The sequence below is a fragment of the Aquarana catesbeiana genome, unplaced genomic scaffold, assembly GCF_042186555.1.
Source record: "Aquarana catesbeiana isolate 2022-GZ unplaced genomic scaffold, ASM4218655v1 unanchor228, whole genome shotgun sequence".
Lineage (NCBI taxonomy): Eukaryota > Metazoa > Chordata > Amphibia > Anura > Ranidae > Aquarana > Aquarana catesbeiana.
The window spans coordinates 1,422,366-1,447,927 of NW_027362655.1; the positions used below are offsets into that span (position 1 = coordinate 1,422,366).

The 25,562-nt window shown below is 43.8% G+C and overlaps 3 protein-coding genes across 4 annotated transcripts in view; 2 read left to right on the forward strand and 1 right to left on the reverse strand.

Moving 5' to 3' along the window:
- The window catches only part of LOC141121662 (uncharacterized), a 32,471-nt gene extending 31,475 nt beyond the window's left edge, over positions 1-996 (reverse strand). The window contains exon 1 of the mRNA XM_073611343.1: positions 757-996. The gene's annotated coding sequence lies outside the window, so the exon portion shown is untranslated. The remainder of the gene's footprint in view (positions 1-756) is intronic.
- LOC141121725 (uncharacterized) overlaps positions 1-25,562 on the forward strand; it is a 242,457-nt gene that overhangs the window by 186,055 nt on the left and 30,840 nt on the right. The gene's annotated exons all lie outside the window — the stretch shown is intronic.
- LOC141121703 (uncharacterized) lies at positions 1,062-25,492 on the forward strand. Of its 2 annotated transcripts, none has more exons than XM_073611417.1 (6): positions 1,062-1,275; positions 9,560-9,716; positions 10,507-10,641; positions 10,728-10,931; positions 13,121-13,516; positions 25,389-25,492. In XM_073611417.1, exons 2-5 carry the CDS (start codon positions 9,621-9,623, stop codon positions 13,400-13,402), a joined length of 717 nt encoding a protein of 238 aa, XP_073467518.1. In that variant the 5' UTR covers positions 1,062-1,275; positions 9,560-9,620; the 3' UTR covers positions 13,403-13,516; positions 25,389-25,492. The 2 variants fall into 2 exon arrangements, with proteins under 2 accessions (XP_073467518.1, XP_073467517.1); XM_073611416.1 differs by having other exon boundaries at positions 9,609-9,716.

The following is a 25,562-nucleotide window of genomic DNA, read 5'->3' on the forward strand; positions in this document are numbered from 1 at the left end:
CAGGCACTGTCATGCTGTATGCGGCGCGTGCCCGTTAGCCCCGCCAATTAAAGGGGACGTACAGGTGCGCCCATTTGCCCACCGCTGCCATTGTGCCGACGTATATTGGCGTGCAGCGGTCGGCAAGTGCTTAAACAGTTTTACTTTCTCTTTCATGTTTAGTGCAAAGTACAGCAGGTTTAGCACAGCCAGATAGAGTTTACATGGCAGCATAGATCAGGACTCACAGGTGCAGAAGACAGAAACTATCCATCCATCCTCTCACATCTTCACTCTGCCCTGTGCTGAGCTCTGATGTCTGCAGTGCTGGGCGGGAAGCAGAGATCGGGGCTGCAGTGTAGTGTTATCTTCTTGCTCCGCCCCCTGTAAAGAAGCTTTTCCTGTGACAGCCCCTGCGGAGCCGGCCAGACTGAGAGGAACTCGAGCCCGGACCGGGAGAGAGCATCCCTCTCCCTTCTGTATTAGGACATGGATGCCACCGTACATTGGAGGCAGATATGGGTGTGGGCGCATCCTTAGCTGAGCAGACTGGAGTGGCAACAGAGGATGCAGCATAGAGCTTGCGAAATCCTGATTATTTTGTTGTAATTCTTATTACTGGCGGCCCTCCCACACTCCGCCCAGGGCACCCGCCCCTCCTGCCCCCCCCTTGTACAGGCCCTGCCTGCAGCTTTATATAGCCCGTAACGTTCATCCAAGGCTATACACACACCTATGTGAAGAGTCCGCCACCAAATAGTAAGGTTTATTTCTTACCAGCTCCAGGTGATCCCCCGTTACAGGGGATGAGACAGCGCGTTTGGCTTAAACCCAGCCTGGGTCTTTCTCCCAATGAAAACGTACACCTGTCCGCAGGGCGCCACTCACTCACTCACTCACAAGGATGGATGGATGGTTTTTAAAAAACAAAAAGCCCCATACACGCAGCCTGAGGAAGGTTTAGACTTGTTCTGATCTCTGTATAGAAAGAGGAAGTTGGAAGCACCGAGCAATGAGTTGTGTAAGAAGTGACAGAAGGCAGAGCAGGCTCCGATAGAGGAAGTAGAAGAAATCCCCCTCCCCCGCCTCCTCTTCCTGCATTAGGAAATCATTGTAGGTAAAGTTCAGATTAACTTCTTATTCACACACATTTGATCTTCATACAGTAGAAGAAGTTGGACACTCCCAGTGCCGTGGTTCCAGGTTTTATCACCTTTCTAGAACGATTTTCAGGTCTCTTCGTTGTCGGGAAGTACAAACAGTCTGATTGGAGGATGTATGGGCAGATCTAACAAGGTGAGACCCACCCAATCATTCTTCTGACTGCTCTAAACAAAGTCTATATCCATACAGATAGTGTATAAATGTCTATCATTCTATATATCCCTGTGTATAACATCCCTCCACTGATACCATAGACCAGAAGTCTGTATATTGTGTAGTCTCCATATAGATAATGTATAAATGGATGATGTATACTGTATATAGAGAGGAGGAGAGTCTGTATCATTCTATATATCCCTGTGTATAACATCCCTCCACTAATATCATAGACCAGAAGTCTGTATATTGTGTAGGCTCCATATAGATAATGTATAAATGGATGATGTATACTGTATATAGAGAGGAGAGTCTGTATAATTCTATATATCCCTGTGTATAACATCCCTCCACTGATACCATAGACCAGAAGTCTGTATATTGTGTAGTCTCCATATAGATAATGTATGAATGGATGATGTATACTGTATATAGAGAGGAGGAGAGTCTGTATCATTCTATATATCCCTGTGTATAACATCCCCCCACTGATATCATAGACCAGAAGTCTGTATATTGTGTGGTCTCCGTATAGATAATGTATAAATGGATGATGTATACTGTATATAGAGAGGAGAGCCTGTATTATTCTATATATCTCTGTGTATAACATCCCTCCACTGATATAGACCAGAAGTCTGTATATTGTGTAGTCTCCATATAGATAATGTATAAATGGATGATGTATACTGTATATAGAGAGGAGGAGAGTCTGTATCATTCTATATATCCCTGTGTATAACATCCCCCCCACTGACATCATAGACAAGAAGTCTGTATATTGTGTAGGCTCCATATAGATAGTGTATGAATGGATGATGTCTACTGTATACAGATGGGCCGAACACTCCCCCGGTTCAATTCACACTAGAACTCCCAAACAGAGAAAAAGTTCTGACCCAAACGGTGAACCCTATTAAACTCTATGGTAGCCAAACTTGAAAAAACAAAAGCGCCCATTTTGAAGGCTTATTTGGCAATAAATGGTCATAAAAAGTGTATGGGGGTCTGGGTACTGCCCTGGGGGACATGTATCAATGCAATTTATTTATTTTTTTTAAAAAGATTGTTTTTTACTGGAGCAGTGATTTTAATGATGCTTAAACTACAACAATAAAAATGAAATATTCAGTAGCTGGGGGTCTTCTTAGTCTGCCTGTAAAATGGTGCATTTGCAGCATGTATAGAACCTGCTGCAGCAAAACTTGACATTTCTAAAGACAAAAAAATGCATGAAATGACTTTTAAATTTCCAGCAATACAATACAATTGCCGGAAATAGAAAAATGTTTAAACACTGGCGTGGGGTCCCCCCAGGCCATACCAGGCCCTTTAGGTCTGGTATGGGTTTTAAAGGAAACCCCATGCCAATATTTACGGAAAAAACAGTGTGGTATCCCTTCAAAAGCCATACTAGACCCTTTTCCGAGCACGCAGCCTGGCAGGCCAGGAAAGGGGGGGGGGCGAGCGAGCGAGCCCCACCTCCTGAACTATACCGGGTCATATGCCCTTAACATGGGGGAGTGGGTACTTTGGGGCAGGGGGGGTCTGCCTCCCCCCCACCCCAAAGCACCTTGTCCCCATGTTGATGGGGCAAGGGTCTCTTCCCCACAACCCTGGCCTGTAGTTGTGGGGGTCTGTGGGTAGGGGGCTTATCAAAATCTGGAAGTCTTTAAGAAGGGAGCCCCCAGATCCTGCCCCCCATTTATATAGTTACATAGTAGGTGAGGTTGAAAAAAGACACAAGTCCATAAAGTCCAACCTATGTGTGTGATTTGAATGAGTATGGCCTACCCATTCACCAAAAAAATGTCAAAAATGTATAAAAACACAGAGAAAGGTTTTTCAATTCCTTTATTAAATAAAAACATAAATATAAAAACCGATGTAGATCCAAAGTCAATCACAACACTGCCGCACCGCTGAAGCCAAAAATGAAAAAAAAATTGTTCTGCCCACCGTGAAGGCAAACCGCCAAATGGCTGGCTTGCCGTTTGACAGTTTTATATAGGTAAGGGTGGGCCACCTGGTGATGTCACCCAGTGGCACCACCCCTTGTGATGTCACCAACCCAGCATGCACCAGTTTGTGATGTCACAAGGGGGCGGTGCCACCAGGTGACATCATTAGGTGGCCCCTTCCTTACCTATATACTGTAAGAACTGTCGAACAGCAAGCCAGCCATTCGGGCGGATGGAGTGATTTAAAAAAAAAAAAATTGTCGTGATTGACGATGGATCTACATTAGAGGACACTGTTTTTTTTTTTATTTTTAATAAAGGAATTGTCAAAAACTTGTCTACTGTTTTTATTTATTTTAACACTTTTTTTGGTGAATGGGTAGGGGTGCAATGTACCCCAAACTCATTCACATAGGGGGGGCTGCGATTTGCGCCCCCCTTGTTTAAGGGGGTTTCCAGATTCCGATAAGCCCCCCTGCCTGCAGACCCCCACAACCACAGCCCAGAGCTCCCCACGACCCAAATCACCCACCCCCCATGTTGAGGGCATGTGGCCTGGTATGGTTCAGGAGGGGAGGAGGTGTTCGCTTGTCCCCCCTTTCCTGAACTGCCAGGCTGCGTGCTCGGATAAGGGTCCAGTATGGATTGGGGGAGACCCCCACGCCGTTTTTTTTTGTTTTTTTTACTATATTTACCGGCTATTTACCAGCCCATTGACAGCTGAAGACTCATCGGTTATTAAGGACGTGATGGCCGGCTTGCCGGGCCCACTCCTTAACAACCAGCTTTTACAGCACACAATGCATTGCAGGGCCTTTGGCAGGGTGAACACCCACCGAACACACTGCAAATTCGGGTGTTCCCTGAATGGGACGAACAGCCAATGTTCAGCCCAAACTCATGCTCAGGCTGAACCATTCATCCAACACTAGTGCAGTATATAGAGGAGGAGAGTCTGTATTGTTCTATATATCCCTGTATACAACAGCACTCCACTGATATCATCGGGGAACTACAAGTCTCAGCATTCCTCCAATATCATAAGCCAAAAGTCTGTATATTGTGTAGGCTCCTATACACAATGACAGGCTCTGTGTAATCTGTTCAGCAGTTCATGTATCCCCAGTAGTGATGGGCCAAACACCCCTCAGTTCGGTTCACACCAGAACTCCTGAACATGGAAAAAGTTTGGACCCGAGCTGCGAAACCCTATTAAAGTCTATGGGACCCAAACTTGAAAAAGTCACAATTTTAAAGGCTTATATGCAAGTTATTGGCCATAAAAAGGGTATGGGGGGCTGGGTACTACCCTGGGAGACATGGAAGTATCAATGCAAAAATTGAGCAGTTATTTATTGCTGCTTAAAGTGAAGCAAATAAAATGAAAAATTCCTTTAAATATAGTGCCCTGGGGGACCCCTTAGTCTGCCTGTAAAGTGTAACATCTCATGTATAGAGCCGCAAAACTGACACATACTGTATAAAGAAAAAAAAAGACATTTAAATTGGCTTTCCTGGCTGCAAGTCATTGCCAAGAAGAAAATTAAAAAAAATGTGAACATTTTACCATTTAAAAAAAAACGGCGTGGGGTCCCCCTTGCCATTCATATCAGACCATTTGGGTGTGGTATGGATTTTAAGGGGAACCCCATGCCAAAATTTTTTCAAAAAATAGTGTGGTGCCCCCCCCCCCTAACAATCCATAGGGTCTGGTATGGATTATGAGGAGAACCTGCACACCAAAATTTGTAAAAAAAATGGCGTGGGGTCCCCCCTAAATCCATACCAGACCCTTATCTGAGCATACATCCTGGCAGGCCAGGGAAGGAGGGGGAAGAGTGAGTGCCCCCCTCCTGAACCAAACCAGGCCACATGCCCTCACTCTGCCTCTTCCCCACTACCCTGGGCTGTGGTTTTAGGGACATGAGGGCAGGGGGCTTATCGGAATCTAGAATCCCCCTTTAACAAGCAGTCCCCCAGATCCTGACCCTCTATGTGAATGAGTATGGGGTACATTGTACCACTACTCATTCACTAAAAGAAGAAGTGTAAAAAAAGAAATAAAAACAAACACACAGTTTTTGACAATTTCCTTTATTAAAAAATAAAAAAAAATAGTTTAAAGGGGGGCTTCCAGTTTCCACTATGCCTCCTGCCCACACATCCCCACAACCACTGCCCATAGTTGTGGGGAAGTGGCCCTTGTCCCCATCAACATGGGCACAAGGTGCTTTGGGGTGGGGGCATGTGGCCACATGTGGCCTGGTATGGTTTTGGGGGCACTCCCTTGTCCCCCCTCATTTCCTAGCCTGCCAGGCTGCATGCAACCAATGCCTTTTTTTTAATTTTTGCGTGGGGTTCCCCTCAAAATCCATACCAGACCCAAGTCTAGCATGGATTGGGAGGACTCCCACGCCATTAAAAAAATAATCTATTGCCAGCAAAGGTTTTTTTGCAGCTGCGAAAATCATTATAAATTTTTTTTTTCAAATGTCAGTTTTGCTGCAGTAGGTTCTTTACATGCAATAGATGTGCCACTTTACAGGCAGACTAAGGGGACCTCCAGGCATTTTATTTAAAATAATTTTTCATTGTTACTGTTTCACTTTAAGTATCATTAAAATCAATGCTCCTTTAAAACAATATTTAAAAAACAAAATTCTGCATTGATATATGTTCCCCAGGGCAGTACCCTGACCCACATACCCTTTTTATGGCCAATAACTGACATATAAGTGTTTAAAATGGGGACTTTTGATTTTTCATGTTCAGGTCCCATAGAGTTTGCGTTTTCAGGTCCCAATGTTTTCCCTGTTCGGGAGACATAGTCCTATACACGATGATAGGCTCTCTTTATTAGGTACAGCAGTTCATGTATCCCCAGGAAAGGCAAACACAACTCTGGGGAAACCGAACCCAGCCGCAGCTCTGTCACCTGTGCTTCCCCTTCCAGCATGACCACTAGGGGAGCCGGAGAGACAGCTGTGCGTGGGTCACTGCAGTGGGGTGGCTGTAGTCTGTGCTGTGTACAGTGTATTCGTGTTCCTCTCCTACAGTCCCTGTTCCCCCCACTGTACAGAGCTAAGGATGTCCCCCCCCCCCCCCCAGCCTGGTGCCCTTATGGTGGCACCTGCTCTGCAAGTTGGTGAAAGTGGAAAGGGCAGTGGTCTGACCCGTGTTGGTCATAACTTTTAATCTTTGCTGTGCAGCGCACTTCAGGGCAGAATTGAAGCCGTGTAGTGCTGACTTCTAATAGAGCAGCAAGTCTCCCAGTACAGAGGCGCTGTCACTCGTTAGACACAAAGAAAGAAAGGATTACCACACTTCCTTCTTCTCACTCACACAACACCATAGCTGTGCCATTTCCTGGCAAAACCACAAGCCAGTTTCATACACAAGTTAGTAGAACATACAGAACGATATCAAAGCCAGGCTACCGGCATCCGTTCAATTCAGAAACCAGATCTGCGTTCCCCGGGCAGAGAAAACCTTTAACTTTTTTGGCCCATCTGAGGATTCTCCAACCATCTGGACTACGGATCTCAGATCTCGCTTCTGAATTTCTGCAATCCGGGTCAAAGGCACCAAAAATTTAAAGGGAGTTGTGGATTTTCTCAGCAAATCCTGAAATCAGGATGGAGATGGTCTTCCATCAGAGAAGGCATTATTGTGCACACAGAAGATAAGACGTGGGGAGGTGAAGGAATGAGATCCATGTCCATCCTCTAGGCTTTACACAGCACTTTATATATGGTAGGTACATCCAGATAAGGAATTAGACTGGAATTATTATTGGTTAATTCATCTCCACATTCTGCCATATATTACCCAATCACATGACAAGTACATATACATTACCCCCTTCACTCCCCGGAAGGTTTTACCCCCTTCATGACCAGAACATTCTTTGCTATTCAGCACTGCACTACTTTCACTGGTAATTGCGCGGTCATGTGACACTGTACACAAATTACATTTATATCATTATTTTACACAAATAGAGCTTTTTTTTGGTGGTATTCGATCACCTCTGGATTTTAATTTTTTGCTATATAAACAAAAAATACCAAAAATCTTGAAAATAAAAAAACAATATTTTTTACTTTCTGTTATAAAACATATCCAAACAAATTATTTATAAATTAGGCCAATAAGTGTATATTGACTGGTTAGCATGAAAGTTATATGTCTACAAAAGATGGTATATATACTGGAATTTTTATTTATCTTTTATATTAGTAATGGCAGTGGTCAGTGACTTATAGTGGGACTGTGAAAGTGGGGTGGGCAATCTGACACTAACTGACCTGGGGGGAACTGACACTGACATCACCAGTGACACCAATACAGAGATCAGTGATAATACTATACACTGTCACTGTACTAATGACACCGGCTGGGAACTGACACTGACATCACCAGTGACACCAATACAGGAATCAGTGATAATAAGTGACGGCTGGTGCTCAAAATTTTTTGGGGGCGCAAACAAACCTGAAAAATAATGAACCCCCCATCAATTGCAGCCTCACTGTGCCCATCAAACACAGCCACTGTACCCATCAAATGCAGCCACTGTGTCCATCATATGCAGCCACTTGTGCTCATCATATGCAGCCCCTTGTGCCCCTAAAATGCAGCCACTTGTGCCCAGTATATGCAGCCACTTGTGCCCATCAAATGCAGCCACCCATGTCCATCAAATGCAGCCACTGATGCCCCATCAAATGCAGCCACTTGTGCCCCATCAAATACAGCCACCTGTGCCCATCTAATGCAGCCACTTGTCACTTCAAATGCCGCCACTTGTGCCCATCTAATGCAGCCACTTGTCACTTCACTAACCCCCCCCCCCACGGCCGGTCTGGCGGCACTTACCGCTCCTCTCCTGGAGTGACAGGGCTCTCCTCCTCGGCGGCTCTTCTCCTCAGTGGCTCTCCAACTCGTCGGCTCTTCTCCTCGGCGGCTCTTCTCCTTGACAGCTCTCTTTCTCGGCGGTTCTCATCTCTTCCTCTGCGGTTCTCCTCGGTGGAAGCCGCGGCTGCGGCTCCTGTGTCCGCTCGTCTCCTCTTCCGCCAAAGCATTAGGCATCCAATAGGATCGCCTAATGCTTTGGCTAATCGGGAGACAGGTCTATCCCCGCCATAGTATTTCATGTGTTCGGCGTCCTGAAAGGGGCCGGGCACATGAATAGGGAGGGCGGCGGAGGTGTCAGGGGGCGGCGCCCTTGCGCCCACAATGCACAGGCCACCACCTGTGATAATACTATACACTGTGACTGTACTAATGACACTGGGGGGAACTGACACTGACATCACCAGTGACACCAATACAGAGATAAGTGATAATACTATACACTGTCACTGTACTGTCACCAGTTGGGAACTGACATCACCAGTGACACCAATACAGAGATCAGTGATAATACTATACACTGTCACTGTACTAATGACACCAGCTGGGAACTGACATCACCAGTGACACCAATACAGAGATAAGTGATAATACTATACACTGTCACTGTACTAATGACACTGACTGGGAAGGGGTTAACAGCTAGGGGCAATGAAAGGGTTAACTGTGTGCCTAACAATGTGTAATGTATGTAATGTGTGTGGCTTTTACTAATCGATGTGGCTGATTTTTCCAATTGCTGCTCGGTGTACAGAGCTCTATGTTGTTATTAAACACAGAGCTCTGTGCTGTGATTCACAAAGCTGATCAGCAGGTTCTAGTCATAAATCATTGGTCGCTGACTGACTTGTGCTGTACCGAATAACAGTACAGATGGGGCAGCGGGCACATGCCCTCTACCTGGAGATGTGGATCACATACATCTATGTGATTTAGAGCAGATTGGCCAGTTCGTCATTGTATATGTGTATGGGGCGTTCCCCAAGTGGTTAGTTCATCCCTTATGACACATCTGGGATGGTCAGATGTAGCAGACAAGATAAGGCTAAGTTCTTGATGGCTCTGATTGTCCCAAATATTAATTCCTAAAGCTGGCGCCTGGCAAGGTTCCAACAGGACTGTCCAGTCCACTTTAACCAGTAAAGACTGTAAAGCCATCCAGACAGGTCCCTAGCGATATATCTGTATACAGAACACCAGACTAGGATTTATATATATTGGGTGTATAGTGGAAGACTCTTCTATCACTCAAACATGGAATATGAGAAGTCTCATTTTTCTCCGTAAGGTCTTATCTTACCCCGTATGCACTTACAGTAGCTGTCTTATGTTTCACTCCTATGCAGTTATGATTATCTATTCCTTCACATTATTGGCTGTTACAGATCAGCTGATCAGAGGCTAAACAGTGCATTCTCTGCTATCCGTCTACAGAGAAACCCGCATATGACCTCATCAATGAGGATGGAGGAGGACTGGAGTCACATGACTGAGAAGATACTAAACCTCACCCTGGAGATCATCTACCTGCTGACCGGAGAGGTGAGGAGGATTCTGGGAGGTCACATGACATCACTCTTATCTCTATTAATAAAAAACACAGACCTGACCAGAGAGGTGAGGAGGATTCTGGGAGGTCACATGACATCACTCTTATCTCTATTAATAAAACACAAACCTGACCGGAGAGGTGAGGAGGATTCTGGGAGGTCACATGACATCTCTCTTATCTCTATTAATAAAAAACACAGACCTGACCAGAGAGGTGAAGAGGATTCTGGGAGGTCACATGACATCACTCTTATCTCTATTAATAAAACACAGACCTGACCGGAGAGGTGAGGAGGATTCTGGGAGGTCACATGACATCACTCTTATCTCTATTAATAAAACACAGACCTGACCGGAGAGGTGAGGAGGATTCTGGGAGGTCACATGACATCACTCTTATCTCTATTAATAAAACATAGACCTGATCAGAGAGGTGAGGAGGATTCTGGGAGGTCACATGACATCACTCTTATCTCTATTAATAAAACACAAACCTGACCGGAGAGGTGAGGAGGATTCTGGGAGGTCACATGACATCTCTCTTATCTCTATTAATAAAAAACACAGACCTGACCAGAGAGGTGAAGAGGATTCTGGGAGGTCACATGACATCACTCTTATCTCTATTAATAAAACACAGACCTGACCGGAGAGGTGAGGAGGATTCTGGGAGGTCACATGACATCACTCTTATCTCTATTAATAAAACATAGACCTGATCAGAGAAGTGAGGAGGATTCTGGAACTCTAACATGATATTCCTATTGGTTCCTCAATACAGAGATTTCCTCTTGTGAAGTCAGGTGATCATATGACCATCACAGTGCCTCCATGTGACTCCCTAAAACCTGAGAGACACAACATGCAGAAGATTCTAGAAGTCACCAAGAAGATGATGGAGCTGCTGACAGGAGAGGTGAGCGGTGCTGGGAATTCTGGGACATTATCCAGTAACAGACAAGGGATGTGTCTGGATGGTGACTGTATCATTGTGTGTGTCAGGTTCCTATAAGGTGTCAGGATGTCACTGTCTATTTCTCCATGGAGGAGTGGGAGTATTTAGAAGGACACAAGGATCTCTACAAGGACGTCGTGATGGACAATCAGCAGAATTTGAGTTTTGTGAAGAATGTAAGGAAGGAATTTCCCCGGAATGAGATGATATTGAACCTCACCCTGGAGATCCTCAGCCTGCTGACTGGAGAGGTGAGTGTAATGAAGGGGTTAAATCTAACCATGCTGTACACTGGGATGTATTCAGAGTCACTTTAAGTCTTCTGATATTCTGCTAATCAATAACAAGTACTATGAATACATGAAGTGTACGTACTCTATGAGATTTGGTTATAGCACAAGATGGCGGCATTGGTTATAGAAGAGAACAATGTCAGGTTTAGTCCAATCAGTGAGACCCATAATTACCAGCATGCCACGCCCACTGACTACTAAATCCATGGGTAACCTTTCCTGGTGGGTCAGTGAGCCTTACTAGTAAAAAATTAGTGACTCTATTATATGACTTCTAGAAGGATCTATAAATCTGACCACATTGTAATCATATCATTGGATGGAGATGTCTGTCCTTTGCTGAATCGGGAACATTGTGTCCAATCCCTGGAGAATAAATACAGAGCTGACCATAGAGATGAGGGATTATGGGAGAGCGGAGCTGTATTAGAGAGGAGCTCCAGGCTCCTTCAGAAAACAATAAAAGTCAGCAGGTACAAATACTGTACAAATACTGTAGCTGCTGACCTTTAATATTAGGGCACTTACCTCTCCACCAATCCAGCAGTGTCATCACCCGAGTCGATTTTTCAATCAGCTCTTGGGTGCTGCTGCCGCACCTTCACAGCCAGTTCCCTACTGCGCATGCGTGACGCACACTGCGCTTTGTGAATGGCTCAGCAGCGGGGGAGGGGGGCCAAACTTCAGACTGAGTTCATCTGTCAAAACTAGATACCTGCTCCTCCCTGAAAGGTCCCAAATGTGGCAGTGGGGTGGAGCTCTGCTTTAATGCATGGGCACTGCCCAGGGGCCCCTTGATAGTCTTGCAATACATCATACCAATATTCCGGGACAATCGGTCAAGCTTTTTACTAATCTGTCCCAGCCGTGCCCCCGTCAGTGTCCCGGAATCTGGTGTGTGGGTACAGCAGCAGCCTGTCACCGGGCTAAATCTACAATCAGAATGACATCTCCCCCCACTACTTTTCAACACTTTCCAGGAGTAGAGGAAGAACCCCAGAGGTGGAACATCTTACTAATGCTGCTGCTTGTGTGGGTGGGATATGTACAGCTCCGATCCCCGCTGGACCTCCTCTCCTATTCATCCCATATGATCGGAGCAGTACACATCCCAACCTCAGGAGTAATAGTAAGATGCTCCACCCAGGGGTTCTTCCTTAACCCCTACAAAGTGCCAAAACTGTGGGAGGGATGCACAGGGGTGTATAGGGGAGAGATATTATTCCAATTATAGGTTTAGCCCAGTGACAGGCTGTCAGAACAGGTAAGATCCTTGACAGCAGCTTCCCTGTGCTGCTCAGCTACATTGCTGCACCCTATACTTTGCTCTCCCACCACCATCTGTACTGTGCACTCCTGACACCCTCCATATTGTGCTCTATTGCCCCCTGTACTGTGCTCTCCTCGCCCCTACAATGTGCCCTCCCACCCACCCCGACCTGTACTGTGCACTCCTGCCCCCCCCCCCCAGAGCTGTGCCCTCCCACCCTGACCTGTACTGTGCACTCCTGCCCCCTATATTTTACCCTCCTGCCCCTCTGTGCTGTGCCTTGTACTGTACTGTACTGTGCCCTACTGCCCTCTATGCTGTGCCCTTCTGACCTTCCTGTATTATGCTCTCCTGCCCTCTGTACTGCACCCTCCTTCCCCTCTGTACTATGCCCCCTAGCTCTCTATACTGTGCCCTCCTGAATTATTCTCTCCTGCCCCCTGTACTGTACCCTTATGTACACCATGTACTGTGTCCTCCTTCACCCCCCCCCGTATTGTGCGCTAATTTTTCTCCTGTAATGTGCCCTCTTTCCCCACTTGTACTTTGCCCTCCTATCCCCCCTGTACTGTACCCTCCTGCACCCTCTGAACTGTAACTTCCTGACCCTCTGTACTGTGCCCCACTACTCCCCTGTGCCCTGTGTTGATTAGTCTTTGATTTATGGCATGTATTCTAATTGTTTAAAATCTATTATATTGAAAGTACTAATAAATATTTGTTTAATTCTATCAACTATTTATGCTTCCATTTTTGAGAGTAGGTGCATAAATTTGGGCAGGCTGGTAGGGGCCCCAGTACATTACTTTACCCCGAAGCCCATGATGTTGTTAATACCTCCCTGTGGGAGAGTGATATTTATCTTTGTATAACACAGAACTGTACAGTAATAATGAAGAAATCTACTGAAAACAACACAAGAAGGAGATCTCATAAAATGACCACAAGATCCTCGAGAATCCAGAATCCCATCACCATCCCCCCATCCCTGATCTCTATAAGACACAACACACAGAAGATTCTAGAAGTCACCAAGAAGATGATGGAGCTGCTGACAGGAGAGGTGAGCGGTGCTGGGAATTCTGGGACATTATCCAGTAACAGACAAGGGATGTGTCTGGATGGTGACTGTATCATTGTGTGTGTCAGGTTCCTATAAGGTGTCAGGATGTCACTGTCTATTTCTCCATGGAGGAGTGGGAGTATTTAGAAGGACACAAGGATCTCTACAAGGATGTCATGATGGACAATCAGCCGCCCCTCACATCACCGGGTAAGAGGAGACTTTATTGTAAAGGAGAGAGCAGTACGGAGGGTCCACCTAGATCCCCCATCATCTGATAAACACATAGAAACAATGTATTCAGTCTAGGGAGATGGGAGGCAGTAGTGTGGGACCTCTGCAACTTGTCTCATATGAACATTTAGGTCACTGATTACTGAATACCAATATTATGAGTCCTGACCCTTACACTGTATCATTTATTTTGCACATTACATACTCCTGACCCCTGCACTATATACCCTATATTGTACATTACATCATTCTGATACTATATAGTCCTATCTGTTCTATCTTATACAATATGTTGTACATTACATAGTCCTGACTTCTGCTCTCTCCCCTCTACCCACTGCTATATATACATATAATATGTATTCTCTTTTGTTACACCCATTTTCTACCAGCTGGACATTTTCTATCTAATGATTTGATTGGAGCACAGACTTTTATATGTTGATAATAATGTGATAACATCATCAAACTTTAGAACCTTAAACAGAAAGTGATAATGAGGGAGGAGTCAATAACCCAATGATGGTGGTCTTCAGGATCAGCCCAGTCTTCATCTTGGTTGTTCTCCCCCCATCCTCACTCTCTGACCTCTGGTGGGGTTCAGCCCTGCTGTTATTCATGACTAAATCATGGATTAAATAAGGAAGTGCAGGACTTCTTGTGTTGGGAAGATGGCAATGAGTGATAGAGGGGGTGGGGACACTCGTCCTATAATGCCCTGATCACTGTCACTCCTCTAAAAGACAGTTCTCGTTGTTTCCTCACTCTCTGACTAAGGTCCATGAATAAAGAAATGAACTGGTAGGAGATTCAGAGATGTATGGCTGAAACAACTAATTGTCATAATCAATTATGAAAATAGTTGTCAACTATTTTCATAAACGATTAGTTGGTCAGTCGATTAATTGGTGTGCATACAGAATGCATTATTTCTTTACACATCAGAAAATACAGCTCAGTACACCATCCAAACATGAGAAAAAAGAGGGGTTGAATCACGCTAGAGAGGATTAGCGATCATACACATCATCACCAAACCAAATGGTTAAAATTGAGTGAAAAAATCCCCATTAGTGCATTAACCACTTGAGCCCCGGACCATTATGCTGCCTAAGGACCAGAGGTCTTTTTCCAATTTGGCACTGCGTCGCTTTAACTGCTAATTGCGCGGTCATGCAATGCTGTACCCAAACGAAATTTGCGTCCTTTTCTTCCCACAAATAGAGCTTTCTTTTGATGGTATTTGATCACCTCTGCAGTTTTTATTTTTTGCGCTATAAATGGAAAAAGACAGAAAATTTTGAAAAAAAATGATATTTTCTACTTTTTGTTATAGTTTATAGGTATGCCACGTGGTTTACACAGGGGGGTAAGAATACATTAAGGGGTACCATCATCCTGATTATGAATAAGATCGGGAAATAAAGTTGAAAGAGAAACCGGAGCAAGGACCTCTCCAATCGGGTCCCGCCTCTTTCATAGAAAAGAGAAGGACTATTGCGGTACCATAAAGAAAGAACTTTGTTTAAAAATGTATAAATTTATTTCAAAAATAGTAAAAAGGTCCTACAAGGGACATATATTGTACATGTTCGTGATTTAACACACATAGACAATAATAATTGTTTACAGCATTGTTGATACTACGTTGGTACAGCCAATGTCCATAACAGTATATGGACAGAGGTTAAATAGTATGATACTTGCAGACGTGGCCTCTACGGTTTCGCGGTCACAGCCGCTTCTTCAGGAGGCGTCTGATAGTATGGTCTATGAAGATGAAAAGCAGAATAGTATCAACATAACAAACTGAATAACATGATTAACATTACAAAAAAGTACACAAATAGTATTGGAGAACATATTTGAGATTTGGAAGTTGCACTCACCAGACTATAACCTATGACGGTTCTCTGGAGCGATACAGTGAGACGCCCACGAAAGGCGATCCCCCGGGGGCGGGCCAGGGAGGCAAATAGAGTAGTACTATTGTAAAGATTAAGAAAATTTCTTTAAAAAAGGAGTTCAAATAGTATGTTCTATTGAAGAATCACCCGGAAGTGGTAAATGGGAAGTGCCAAGGAATGCTGGGGGGGGAGGAGAAAATGGGGAGGGGGAGGGGGGGGAAGGGGAAGGGGGGGGGAAAAAAGGAGGGGAGGGAAGACAGGGAAGGGGGGAAAAAAGGAAGGAAGAGGCAAGAGGGAGAGGAAAAGGGAGGGAAAAAGGAAGGGGGGGGGAAAAAGGTGGGAAAAAAAAAAAAAAAAGGGGGAGGAAGGGGGGAAGGGGAGGGGAAGGGGAGGGAGGGGTGGGACAGAAGGAGGGAGGGGAGGGGGAAAGGAAAAAAGAAGAGAAAGAAAAAGGAAAGGCTTTCCTTTTTCTTTCTCTTCTTTTTTCCTTTCCCCCTCCCCTCCCTCCTTCTGTCCCACCCCTCCCTCCCCTTCCCCTCCCCTTCCCCCCTTCCTCCCCCTTTTTTTTTTTTTTTTTTTTTTTCCCACCTTTTCCCCCCCCCTTCCTTTTTCCCTCCCTTTTCCTCTCCCTCTTGCCTCTTCCTTCCTTTTTTCCCCCCTTCCCTGTCTTCCCTCCCCTCCTTTTTTCCCCCCCCTTCCCCTTCCCCCCCTCCCCCTCCCCATTTTCTCCTCCCCCCCCAGCATTCCTTGGCACTTCCCATTTACCACTTCCGGGTGATTCTTCAATAGAACATACTATTTGAACTCCTTTTTTAAACAAATTTTCTTAATCTTTACAATAGTACTACTCTATTTGCCTCCCTGGCCCGCCCCCGGGGGATCGCCTTTCGTGGGCGTCTCACTGTATCGCTCCAGAGAACCGTCATAGGTTATAGTCTGGTGAGTGCAACTTCCAAATCTCAAATATGTTCTCCAATACTATTTGTGTACTTTTTTGTAATGTTAATCATGTTATTCAGTTTGTTATGTTGATACTATTCTGCTTTTCATCTTCATAGACCATACTATCAGACGCCTCCTGAAGAAGCGGCTGTGACCGCGAAACCGTAGAGGCCACGTCTGCAAGTATCATACTATTTAACCTCTGTCCATATACTGTTATGGACATTGGCTGTACCAACGTAGTATCAACAATGCTGTAAACAATTATTATTGTCTATGTGTGTTAAATCACGAACATGTACAATATATGTCCCTTGTAGGACCTTTTTACTATTTTTGAAATAAATTTATACATTTTTAAACAAAGTTCTTTCTTTATGGTACCGCAATAGTCCTTCTCTTTTCTATGAAAGAGGCGGGACCCGATTGGAGAGGTCCTTGCTCCGGTTTCTCTTTCAACTTTATTTCCCGTACTTTTTGTTATAAAAAAAATCCAATAAACTAAATTTTAGTCATACATTTAGGCCAAAATGTATTCGGCCACATGTCTTTGGTAAAAAAAATGTCAATAAGCATATATTTATTGGTTTGCGCAAAAGTTATAGCGTCTACAAACTAGGGTACATTTTCTGTAATTTACACAGCTTTTAGTTTATGACTGCCTATGTCATTTCTTGAGGTGCTAAAATGGCAGGGCAGTACAAAACCCCCCCAAATGACCCCATTTTGGAAAGTAGACACCCCAAGGAAATTGCTGAGAGGCATGTTGAACCCGTTGAATATTTATTTTTTTTGTCCCAAGTGATTGAATAATGACAAAAAAAAAAAAAAAAAAAAATATTTACAAAAAGTTGTCACTAAATGATATATTGCTCACACAGGCCATGGGCATATGTGGAATTGCACCCCAAAATACATTTAGCTGCTTCTCCTGAGTAGGGTGATACCACATGTGTGGGACTTTTTGGGAGCTTAGCCGCGTACGGGGCCCCGAAAACCAAGCACCGCCTTCAGGATTTCTAAGGGTGTAAATTTTTGATTTCACTCTTCACTGCCTATCACAGTTTCGGAGGCCATGGAATGCCCAGGTGGCACAAAACCCCCCCAAATGACCCCATTTTGGAAAGTAGACACCCCAAGCTATTTGCTGAGAGGCATATTGAGTCCATGGAATATTTTATATTTTGACACAAGTTGCGGGAAAGTGACACTTTTTTTTTTTTTTTTTTTTTTTTTGCACAAAGTTGTCACTAAATGATATATTTCTCACACAGGCCATGGGCATATGTGGAATTGCACCCCAAAATACATTTAGCTGCTTCTCCTGAGTATGGGGATACCACATGTGTGGGACTTTTTGGGAGCCTAGCCACGTACGGGGCCCCGAAAACCAAGCACCGCCTTCAGGATTTCTAAGGGTGAAAATTTTTGATTTCACTCTTCACTGCCTATCACAGTTTCGGAGGCCATGGAATGCCCAGGTGGCACAAACCCCCCCCAAATGACCCCATTTTGGAAAGTAGACACCCCAAGCTATTTGCTGAGAGGCATGGTGAGTATTTTGCAGCTCTCATTTGTTTTTGAAAATGAAGAAAGACAAGAAAAAACTTTTTTTTTTTTTCTTTTTTCAATTTTCAAAACTTTGTGACAAAAAGTGAGGTCTGCAAAATACTCACTATACCTCTCAGCAAATAGCTTGGGGTGTCTACTTTCCAAAATGGGGTCATTTGGGGGGGTTTTGTGCCACCTGGGCTTTCCATGGCCTCCGAAACTGTGATAGGCAGTGAAGAGTGAAATCAAAAATTCACGCCCTTAGAAAGCCTGAAGGCGGTGCTTGGTTTTCAGGGTCCCGTACGCGGCTAGGCTCCCAAAAAGTCTCACACATGTGGTATCCCCGTACTCAGGAGAAGCAACAGAATGTATTTTGGGGTGTAATTTCACATATTCCCATGGCATGTTTGAGCAATATATCATTTAGTGACAACTTTGTGCAAAAAAAAAAAAAAAAAATTTGTCTCTTTCCCGCAACTTGTGTCGCAATATAAAATATTCCATTGACTCGACATGCCTCTCAGCAAATAGCTTGGGGTGTCTACTTTCCAAAATGGGGTCATTTGGGGGGGTTTGAACTGTCCTGGCATTTTATGCACAACATTTAGAAGCTTATGTCACACATCACCCACTCTTCTAACCACTTGAAGACAAAGCCCTTTCTGACACTTTTTGTTTACATGAAAAAGATATTTTTTTTTCCAAAAAAATTACTTTGAACCCCCAAACATTATATATTTTTTTAAAGCAAATGCCCTACAGATTTAAATGGTGGGTGTTTCATTTTTTTTTTTTCACACAGTATTTGCGCAGCGATTTTTCAAACGCATTTTTTGGGGAAAAAACACTTTTTTAAATTTTAATGCACTAAAACACACTATATTGCCCAAATGTTTGATGAAATAAAAAAGATGATCTTAGGCCGAGTACATGGATACCAAACATGACATGCTTTAAAATTGCGCACAAACGTGCAGTGGCAACAAAATAAATACATTATTAAAAGCCTTTAAAAGCCTTTACAGGTTACCACTTTAGATTTACAGAGGAGGTCTACTGCTAAAATTACTGCCCTCGATCTGACCTTCGCGGCGATACCTCTTATGCATGGTGCAATTGCTGTTTACGTTTGACAACAGACCGCCGCTTGCGTTCGCCTTAGCGCGTGAGCAGGGGGCGACAGGGGTGCTTTTTTTTTTTTTTTTTTTTTTCTTTATTATTTTTTTGCTTTTTTATCTTGTTTTTAAACTGTTCCTTTCATTTTTTTTTTTAAATCATTTTTATTGTTATCTCGGGGAATGTAAATATCCCCTATGATAGCAATAGGTAGTGACAGGTACTCTTTTTTGAAAAAATTGGGGTCTATTAGACCCTAGATCTCTCCTCTGCCCTCAAAGCATCTGATGACACCAAGATCGGTGTGATAAAATGCTTTCCCAATTTCCCAATGGCGCTGTTTACATCTGGCGAAATCTAAGTCATAAAATGCTAGTAGCTTCCGGTTTCTTAGGCCATAGAGATGTTTGGAGCCACTCTGGTCTCTGATCAGCTCTATGGTCAGCTGGCTGAATCACCGGCTGCATTCTCAGGTTCCCTGTTGAGACAGGAGAGCCAGAGAAAAACATGGAAGACGGTGGGGGGGGGGCATTCCCTCCCACGGCTTGTAAAAGCAGTCTAGAGGCTAATTAGCCGCTATGATTGCTTTTACATGAAAGCCGACCGCTGGCTGAAAAGAATGATACCAAGATGATACCTAAACCTGCAGGCATCATTCTGGTATAACCATTCAAAGTCGTGAATGGCGTACCTGAAGACAAAAAAATGGTTAACAATAAAGCACAGTAAACGGTAAAGTATAAATAATTACATACCTGAAAAACAAACATGATAAAACATAATAACAATAAAACATTGCAGAATAGAATACAGTAAAAAAGAGCAGAACAAGAGAGAGAGAATAGAGAGAGAGAGAGAACAATAAAACGACAACTATTTTTTTTTATTTTATATATTTTTTTTTTTTTTTTTACACTTTTTTTGTAACTAACTTTTATAACGGTAACCGGTTCCAGGTTCGGGTCTCTCAAAATGCGATGCCATCTTGGGAGACCCTGTGAAAGTGTGCCTAGTCTGTGCAATGCTGTACCCTACGCTAATACTCAACTAGTGAATGGTAGTGTTCAAAACATTCACCAATGCAAAGACCAGGATTGTCAGGACAGGAGGGACAATAATAGCGGGTGTCACGCCTATATCCGCGCTTGCTGCAGACACGACATCTTTTTTGGGGGGGGTTCGTTGGGTAGGGGTACTCGGGAGGACATAAAGAAAATGCCTCTCATGCAGCCGACTGCATTTGGTTGGGGATGTGAATGGGGGAAGTGCGGGCGCTGCAGAAGCGGTGGGTTCACAAATTAGGATTGGCGAATGCAGCAGGAAGGGTACTATGGGCACGACGGGCCTGTGTTTGTCTTCTTGGTGGCAGCGGGACACTACTTGTGCTTGCCACCTCACCAGCTTGAACTGCACTTATGGGACTCGCCACGTCACCAAGTGTTACTGCAGTGCTGGTTTGACTACGACCGGGGTGTACTAGGCCGCTGGTGCTAGCCAGTTCAATAAAAAGCTACCAAAAAAACTGTTAGCGATCGCAGGGATCAGGCCTGACTCTGCGAATGCTGCAGTTTAGTTTAGTGTTTTGTAAGTGACAGTGATCGATCGATACTGCACTTGGGTGGGCTGGGCCGGGCCGGGCGGAGGGGCAAAATGCAGGTGCTAGCAGGTATCTGGGCTGATCCCGCTAACACTGCGTTTTTGGGAACCCTAAACTGCTGGGGACGCTAGTATAGATCTGATCGGATCAGATATTGATCCGTTCAGATACTATACCACTAAGGGAGGCGTATGCTGCATGCGTGGGTGTTAGCGGTACTGGCGCTAATCTGACGCTGCTTGGGGCTGGTGCTTGCCAGTTCACCAAAATAATACCAAAAAAACTGTTAGCGATCGCAGGGATCAGGCCTGACTCTGCGAACGCTGCAGTTATGCATTTAGTGTTTTGTAAGTGACAGTGATCGATCGATACTGCACTTGGGTGGGCTGGGCTGGGCCGGGCGGAGGGGCAAAACGCAGGTGCTAGCAGGTATCTGGGCTGATCCCGCTAACACTGCGTTTTTGGGAACCCTAAACTGCTGGGGACGCTAGTATAGATCTGATTAGATCAGATATTGATCCGATCAGATACTATACCACTAAGGGAGGTGTATGCTGCGTGCGTGGGTGTTAGCGGTACTGGCGCTAATCTGATGCTGCCTGGGGCGACGCATATCACCGCCGGGCGATCAGGAGGCTAAACCTTTATTCGGTAATAAACGGCGGGTGCCCTCACACTAAAAAAAATAAACAAACTAACCAGCGTCACCCGTAACAGTTATACGGTGATCAGTGGTGAAAGGGTTAACTAGGGGGCCATCAAGGGGTTAAAACATTTATTAGATAGTATATGGGGGTCCCTGTCGCTATAAAACGCTGACGGCGAACCTAAATATTTACCTCACTAACTAGCGTCACCAGCGACACTAATACAGCGATCAGAAAAATGATCGCTTAGCGACACTGGTGACAGGGGGTGATCAAGGGGTTAAAACTTTATTAGGGGGGGTTAGGGGGGTATCCTAGACCTAAAGGGGGGTAATACTCACTGTCCCAACACTGTAACTGTCACAAACTGACACCAATGCAGTAATCAGAAAAAAAAAAAAAAAAAACTGCTGGTGTCAGTTTGTGACAGGGAGGGGGGGGGGTGATGGGGGGGGATCGGGGGGCGATCGGGGGGGGGGATCGGGGTGTTTTGTGTGCCTGGCATGTTCTACTGTGTGTGTAGTGTTAGTGCACTCACAGTGAAGTCTTCTCTCCTCTGCGCTGCAACGGAATACCGAGCCGAGGAGAGATGACATCATTTCCTTTGCTGCTGTTTAGCATACAGCAGCAAAGGAAGTTATCTGATTGGCCGGCGGCGATCGCGAGGGGGGGGCCATGAACGGATGGCCTCACCCTCACCTCCGATCGCCGGGGGACCAAAGACGACCGCCTCGGGCACCGGGGGGGAGTCCGATCGGACCCCCCACCCGCGGAAGGCAAATCACGTATATATACTTGATTTTGCCTGTCCGTGCCACCTTGCCGACGTAAATCGGCGTGAGGCGGTCGTCAAGTGGTTAAATATGAAATTCAAAACACATTATCAAATTAATAATCAATCAAAAAATGAAAAAAACAAAAATGATATATAAGAGTCCATATACAAAAAATGTGAATCACCCAAGTGATATAAAAATATATGAAAGAAACTCAAAAAGGTTCCAAAAGACATGAATTCTTGCTATGAGAAGAGAAAAGTGCTTGTTCCACCACCGTAAATAAGACTGGCCGCTTACCAGAAACTCGTGATCCCCCGTTACAGAGGATCAGAGAGAGCTGTTTGTCAATACTGATTCAAACCACGACCAATGGACCAGAAGCCTTATATCGAAATGAGACATCAGAAACTTTGGTATCATACTAGGGATGTTCACACTGACAGGTACTCAGACATCAGCCCACAGCATTACGGATATGGCATGAAAGGAAAGAAGGCTCCATATAGTGTAAAATCGTTGACTTTATTAAAATAAATAAAAGAATTAAACTCACATGTTAGTAGACAATAGTAGGCGTATAGTGTAGTCTGGAGCGCCGGCCGGAAGCTCACAGACAGCCCGTCCTACTGGAAACAACAGCAGCAATGGGAGGTGGGCAGAGCGACGTGTTCTCGTCACCTCCCATTGCTGCTGTTGTTTCCAGTAGGACGGGCTGTCTGTGAGCTTCCGGCCGGCGCTCCAGACTACACTATACGCCTACTATTGTCTACTAACATGTGAGTTTAATTCTTTTATTTATTTTAATAAAGTCAACGATTTTACACTATATGGAGCCTTCTTTCCTTTCATGCCATATCCGTAATGCTGTGGGCTGATGTCTGAGTACCTGTCAGTGTGAACATCCCTAGTATGATACCAAAGTTTCTGATGCCTCATCTCGATATAAGGCTTCTGGTCCATTGGTCGTGGTTTGAATCAGTATTGACAAACAGCTCTCTCTGATCCTCTGTAACGGGGGATCACGAGTTTCTGGTAAGCGGCCAGTCTTATTTACGGTGGTGGAACAAGCACTTTTCTCTTCTCATAGCAAGAATTCATGTCTTTTGGAACCTTTTTGAGTTTCTTTCATATATTTTTATATCACTTGGGTGATTCACATTTTTTGTATATGGACTCTTATATATCATTTTTAGTTTTTTCATTTTTTGATTGATTATTAATTTGATAATGATTTTGAATTTCATTTTTAATGCACTAATGGGGATTTTTTCACTCAATTTTAATCATTTGGTTTGGTGATGATGTGTATGATCGCTAATCCTCTCTAGCGCGATTCAACCCCTCTTTTTTCTCATTTAATTTCACTGTGTTCGTGTTACATAGATGAATCGCAGCTGTAATTGTTATTGTTTGTACTTCACCGTAGCGCAGTTATCCCCTTTTTTTCCCACCATCCATACATGTCAGTAAATGCCTGAAAACTTGAATGCATGAGGAACAATGCCTCATGGCACATGTAGTCCTGGGCAAGAGAAGGAAGCAAGTGATTCCAAATGCAGAAGTTTTTGTATCTTCCTATAGGGGAACTCTATACTATATTTTGTGGCTTCCTATAGGGGAACTGTATACTATACTTTGTACCTTCCTATAGGGGAACTCTATACTATACTTTGCGGCTTCCTATAGGGGAACTCTATACTATACTTTGCGGCTTCCTATAGGGGAACTCTATACTATACTTTGCGACTTCCTATAGGGGCGCTCTGAAGGCAGGAGGAGCCAGAAGTGCAGATGGGGGGTCCAGAAGAGGAGAATCAGGGCTGCTCTGTGCAAAACCATTACACAGAGCAGGTAAGTATGATAAGTTTGTTTAAAAAAAAATCCAACATTTACAATGACTTTAACCACTTAAAGACCAGGCCTCTTTCTGAGATTTGTTGTTTACAAGTTAAAAACAGTTTTTTTTTGCTAGAAAATTACTTAGAACCCCCAAACATTATACATTTTTTTTCTGAAAAAAAACCCCCAACATTTACAATGACTTTAAGGGCTCTACGCAGGGAAGATTAGAATCTGAACCCAGAGAAGGTGGAGGCTGATAGACTGGAGGTGATAGAAGGCATTACAATTATATAAGTAAAAGTTTACCAGTATTGTGCATTATATATAAAATTATTCTATCCATGAAAACAAGTCTCAGCTTTCAGTACTACTTTAATACAAAAGTTTTTCCCCCCTCTAACCTCCATATATCTTCATGTGTGACTCCCAGGTAAGATCCCCATATATCCTACTTCTGGGTATATTTATTATTATATATATGATATAAGATATATTACTTTCACTATTTCACAGTAAAAATGAATCCCTTATAGTAGTGATTATCTGCTGTTTTTGTACTATAAAGGACTATTTTTTTAACCCCATCATAATAGATGATATAGAAAAAATAGAAAAAATCATGCTGTTGCTATTAAATGTCCTATGCTGGCCATACACGGATCGATTTTTGGATGAGAATATTCACACAAATGTTTGCATGAAAATTATTTGTACATTTGATGAATGGACAAGTGTAGTTAGAAAATTCCACTTGCTTTTAACATTCAATTTTAAAATGAATGTAACTTCTGAGCAAAAACCACGTACACTTTTGAAAATTTATTCCATGGAGAAAAGTTTACTGTTCTGTTCCTTCTAATTTTCTGAAAATGAACATCGATTTTATCCCACTAATGGTTAGAAAATTGGATGAATGTTTTTTTGAAAGAAAAATTAGTTTGTGTACGGCCAGCATAAGTGACATCAGGTGCAGGGAGCTTGTACCCACCTACCTGTCTATGACAAGGGAGTCTGTCATCCATCATATTATATTACACACCTGTCTGATAATCTGCGTTTTACGTCTTTTTTACATGTTGAAAATGTTGATCTCTGATTCTGTTATGTAGCAGATTCACCCTCTAATAAAACATCTATCTGTCTGTTATTCTCAGAGTGGATTAAATATCCAACTATATATCTGGGTATTTATATTTACCGCTGCATATAGATATTCAATATTACCTAAATTATACACCAACCTTTTTTTGAGGTTTTTTGGTCGAATAAAAAAAAAAAATAATTGGCCAACTAATCAATTCTAAAATTAATCATTAGTTGCCGCCCTACAGAGGACACATTTACTAGTTACCTTGAGGGTGGAATTGTAAGATCCTCAGAGACAAAGCTGCCTGATGTGGGCGGAGTCCTGGTTTATTGGAACCAATCTGCTCATGTCTAGTAATAATCTTTTTATTTCTATTTTAGTAGATGGACGGGAGATGAGGAAAACCTCAGAGGATTGTCTCACTTTGTCTCCAGACTGTAAAGTAGAAGATGAGGACATCACACAGTATAGTCCAGGAGAAAACCCGACTACCTCAAATGTCCATCCGGCACCACACAGTGTAGATGGACCATCGTATTCCTCTTATCCTGAGG

Excerpts from the sequence above, each read along its gene's own strand:
- LOC141121703 (XM_073611416.1), top strand. Across the intron at positions 10,642-10,727 it reads TGGAGCTGCTGACAGGAGAG|GTTCCTATAAGGTGTCAGGA; the intron begins GTGAGCGGTGCT and ends TGTGTGTGTCAG. Across the intron at positions 10,932-13,120 it reads TCAGCCTGCTGACTGGAGAG|AACTGTACAGTAATAATGAA; the intron begins GTGAGTGTAATG and ends TGTATAACACAG.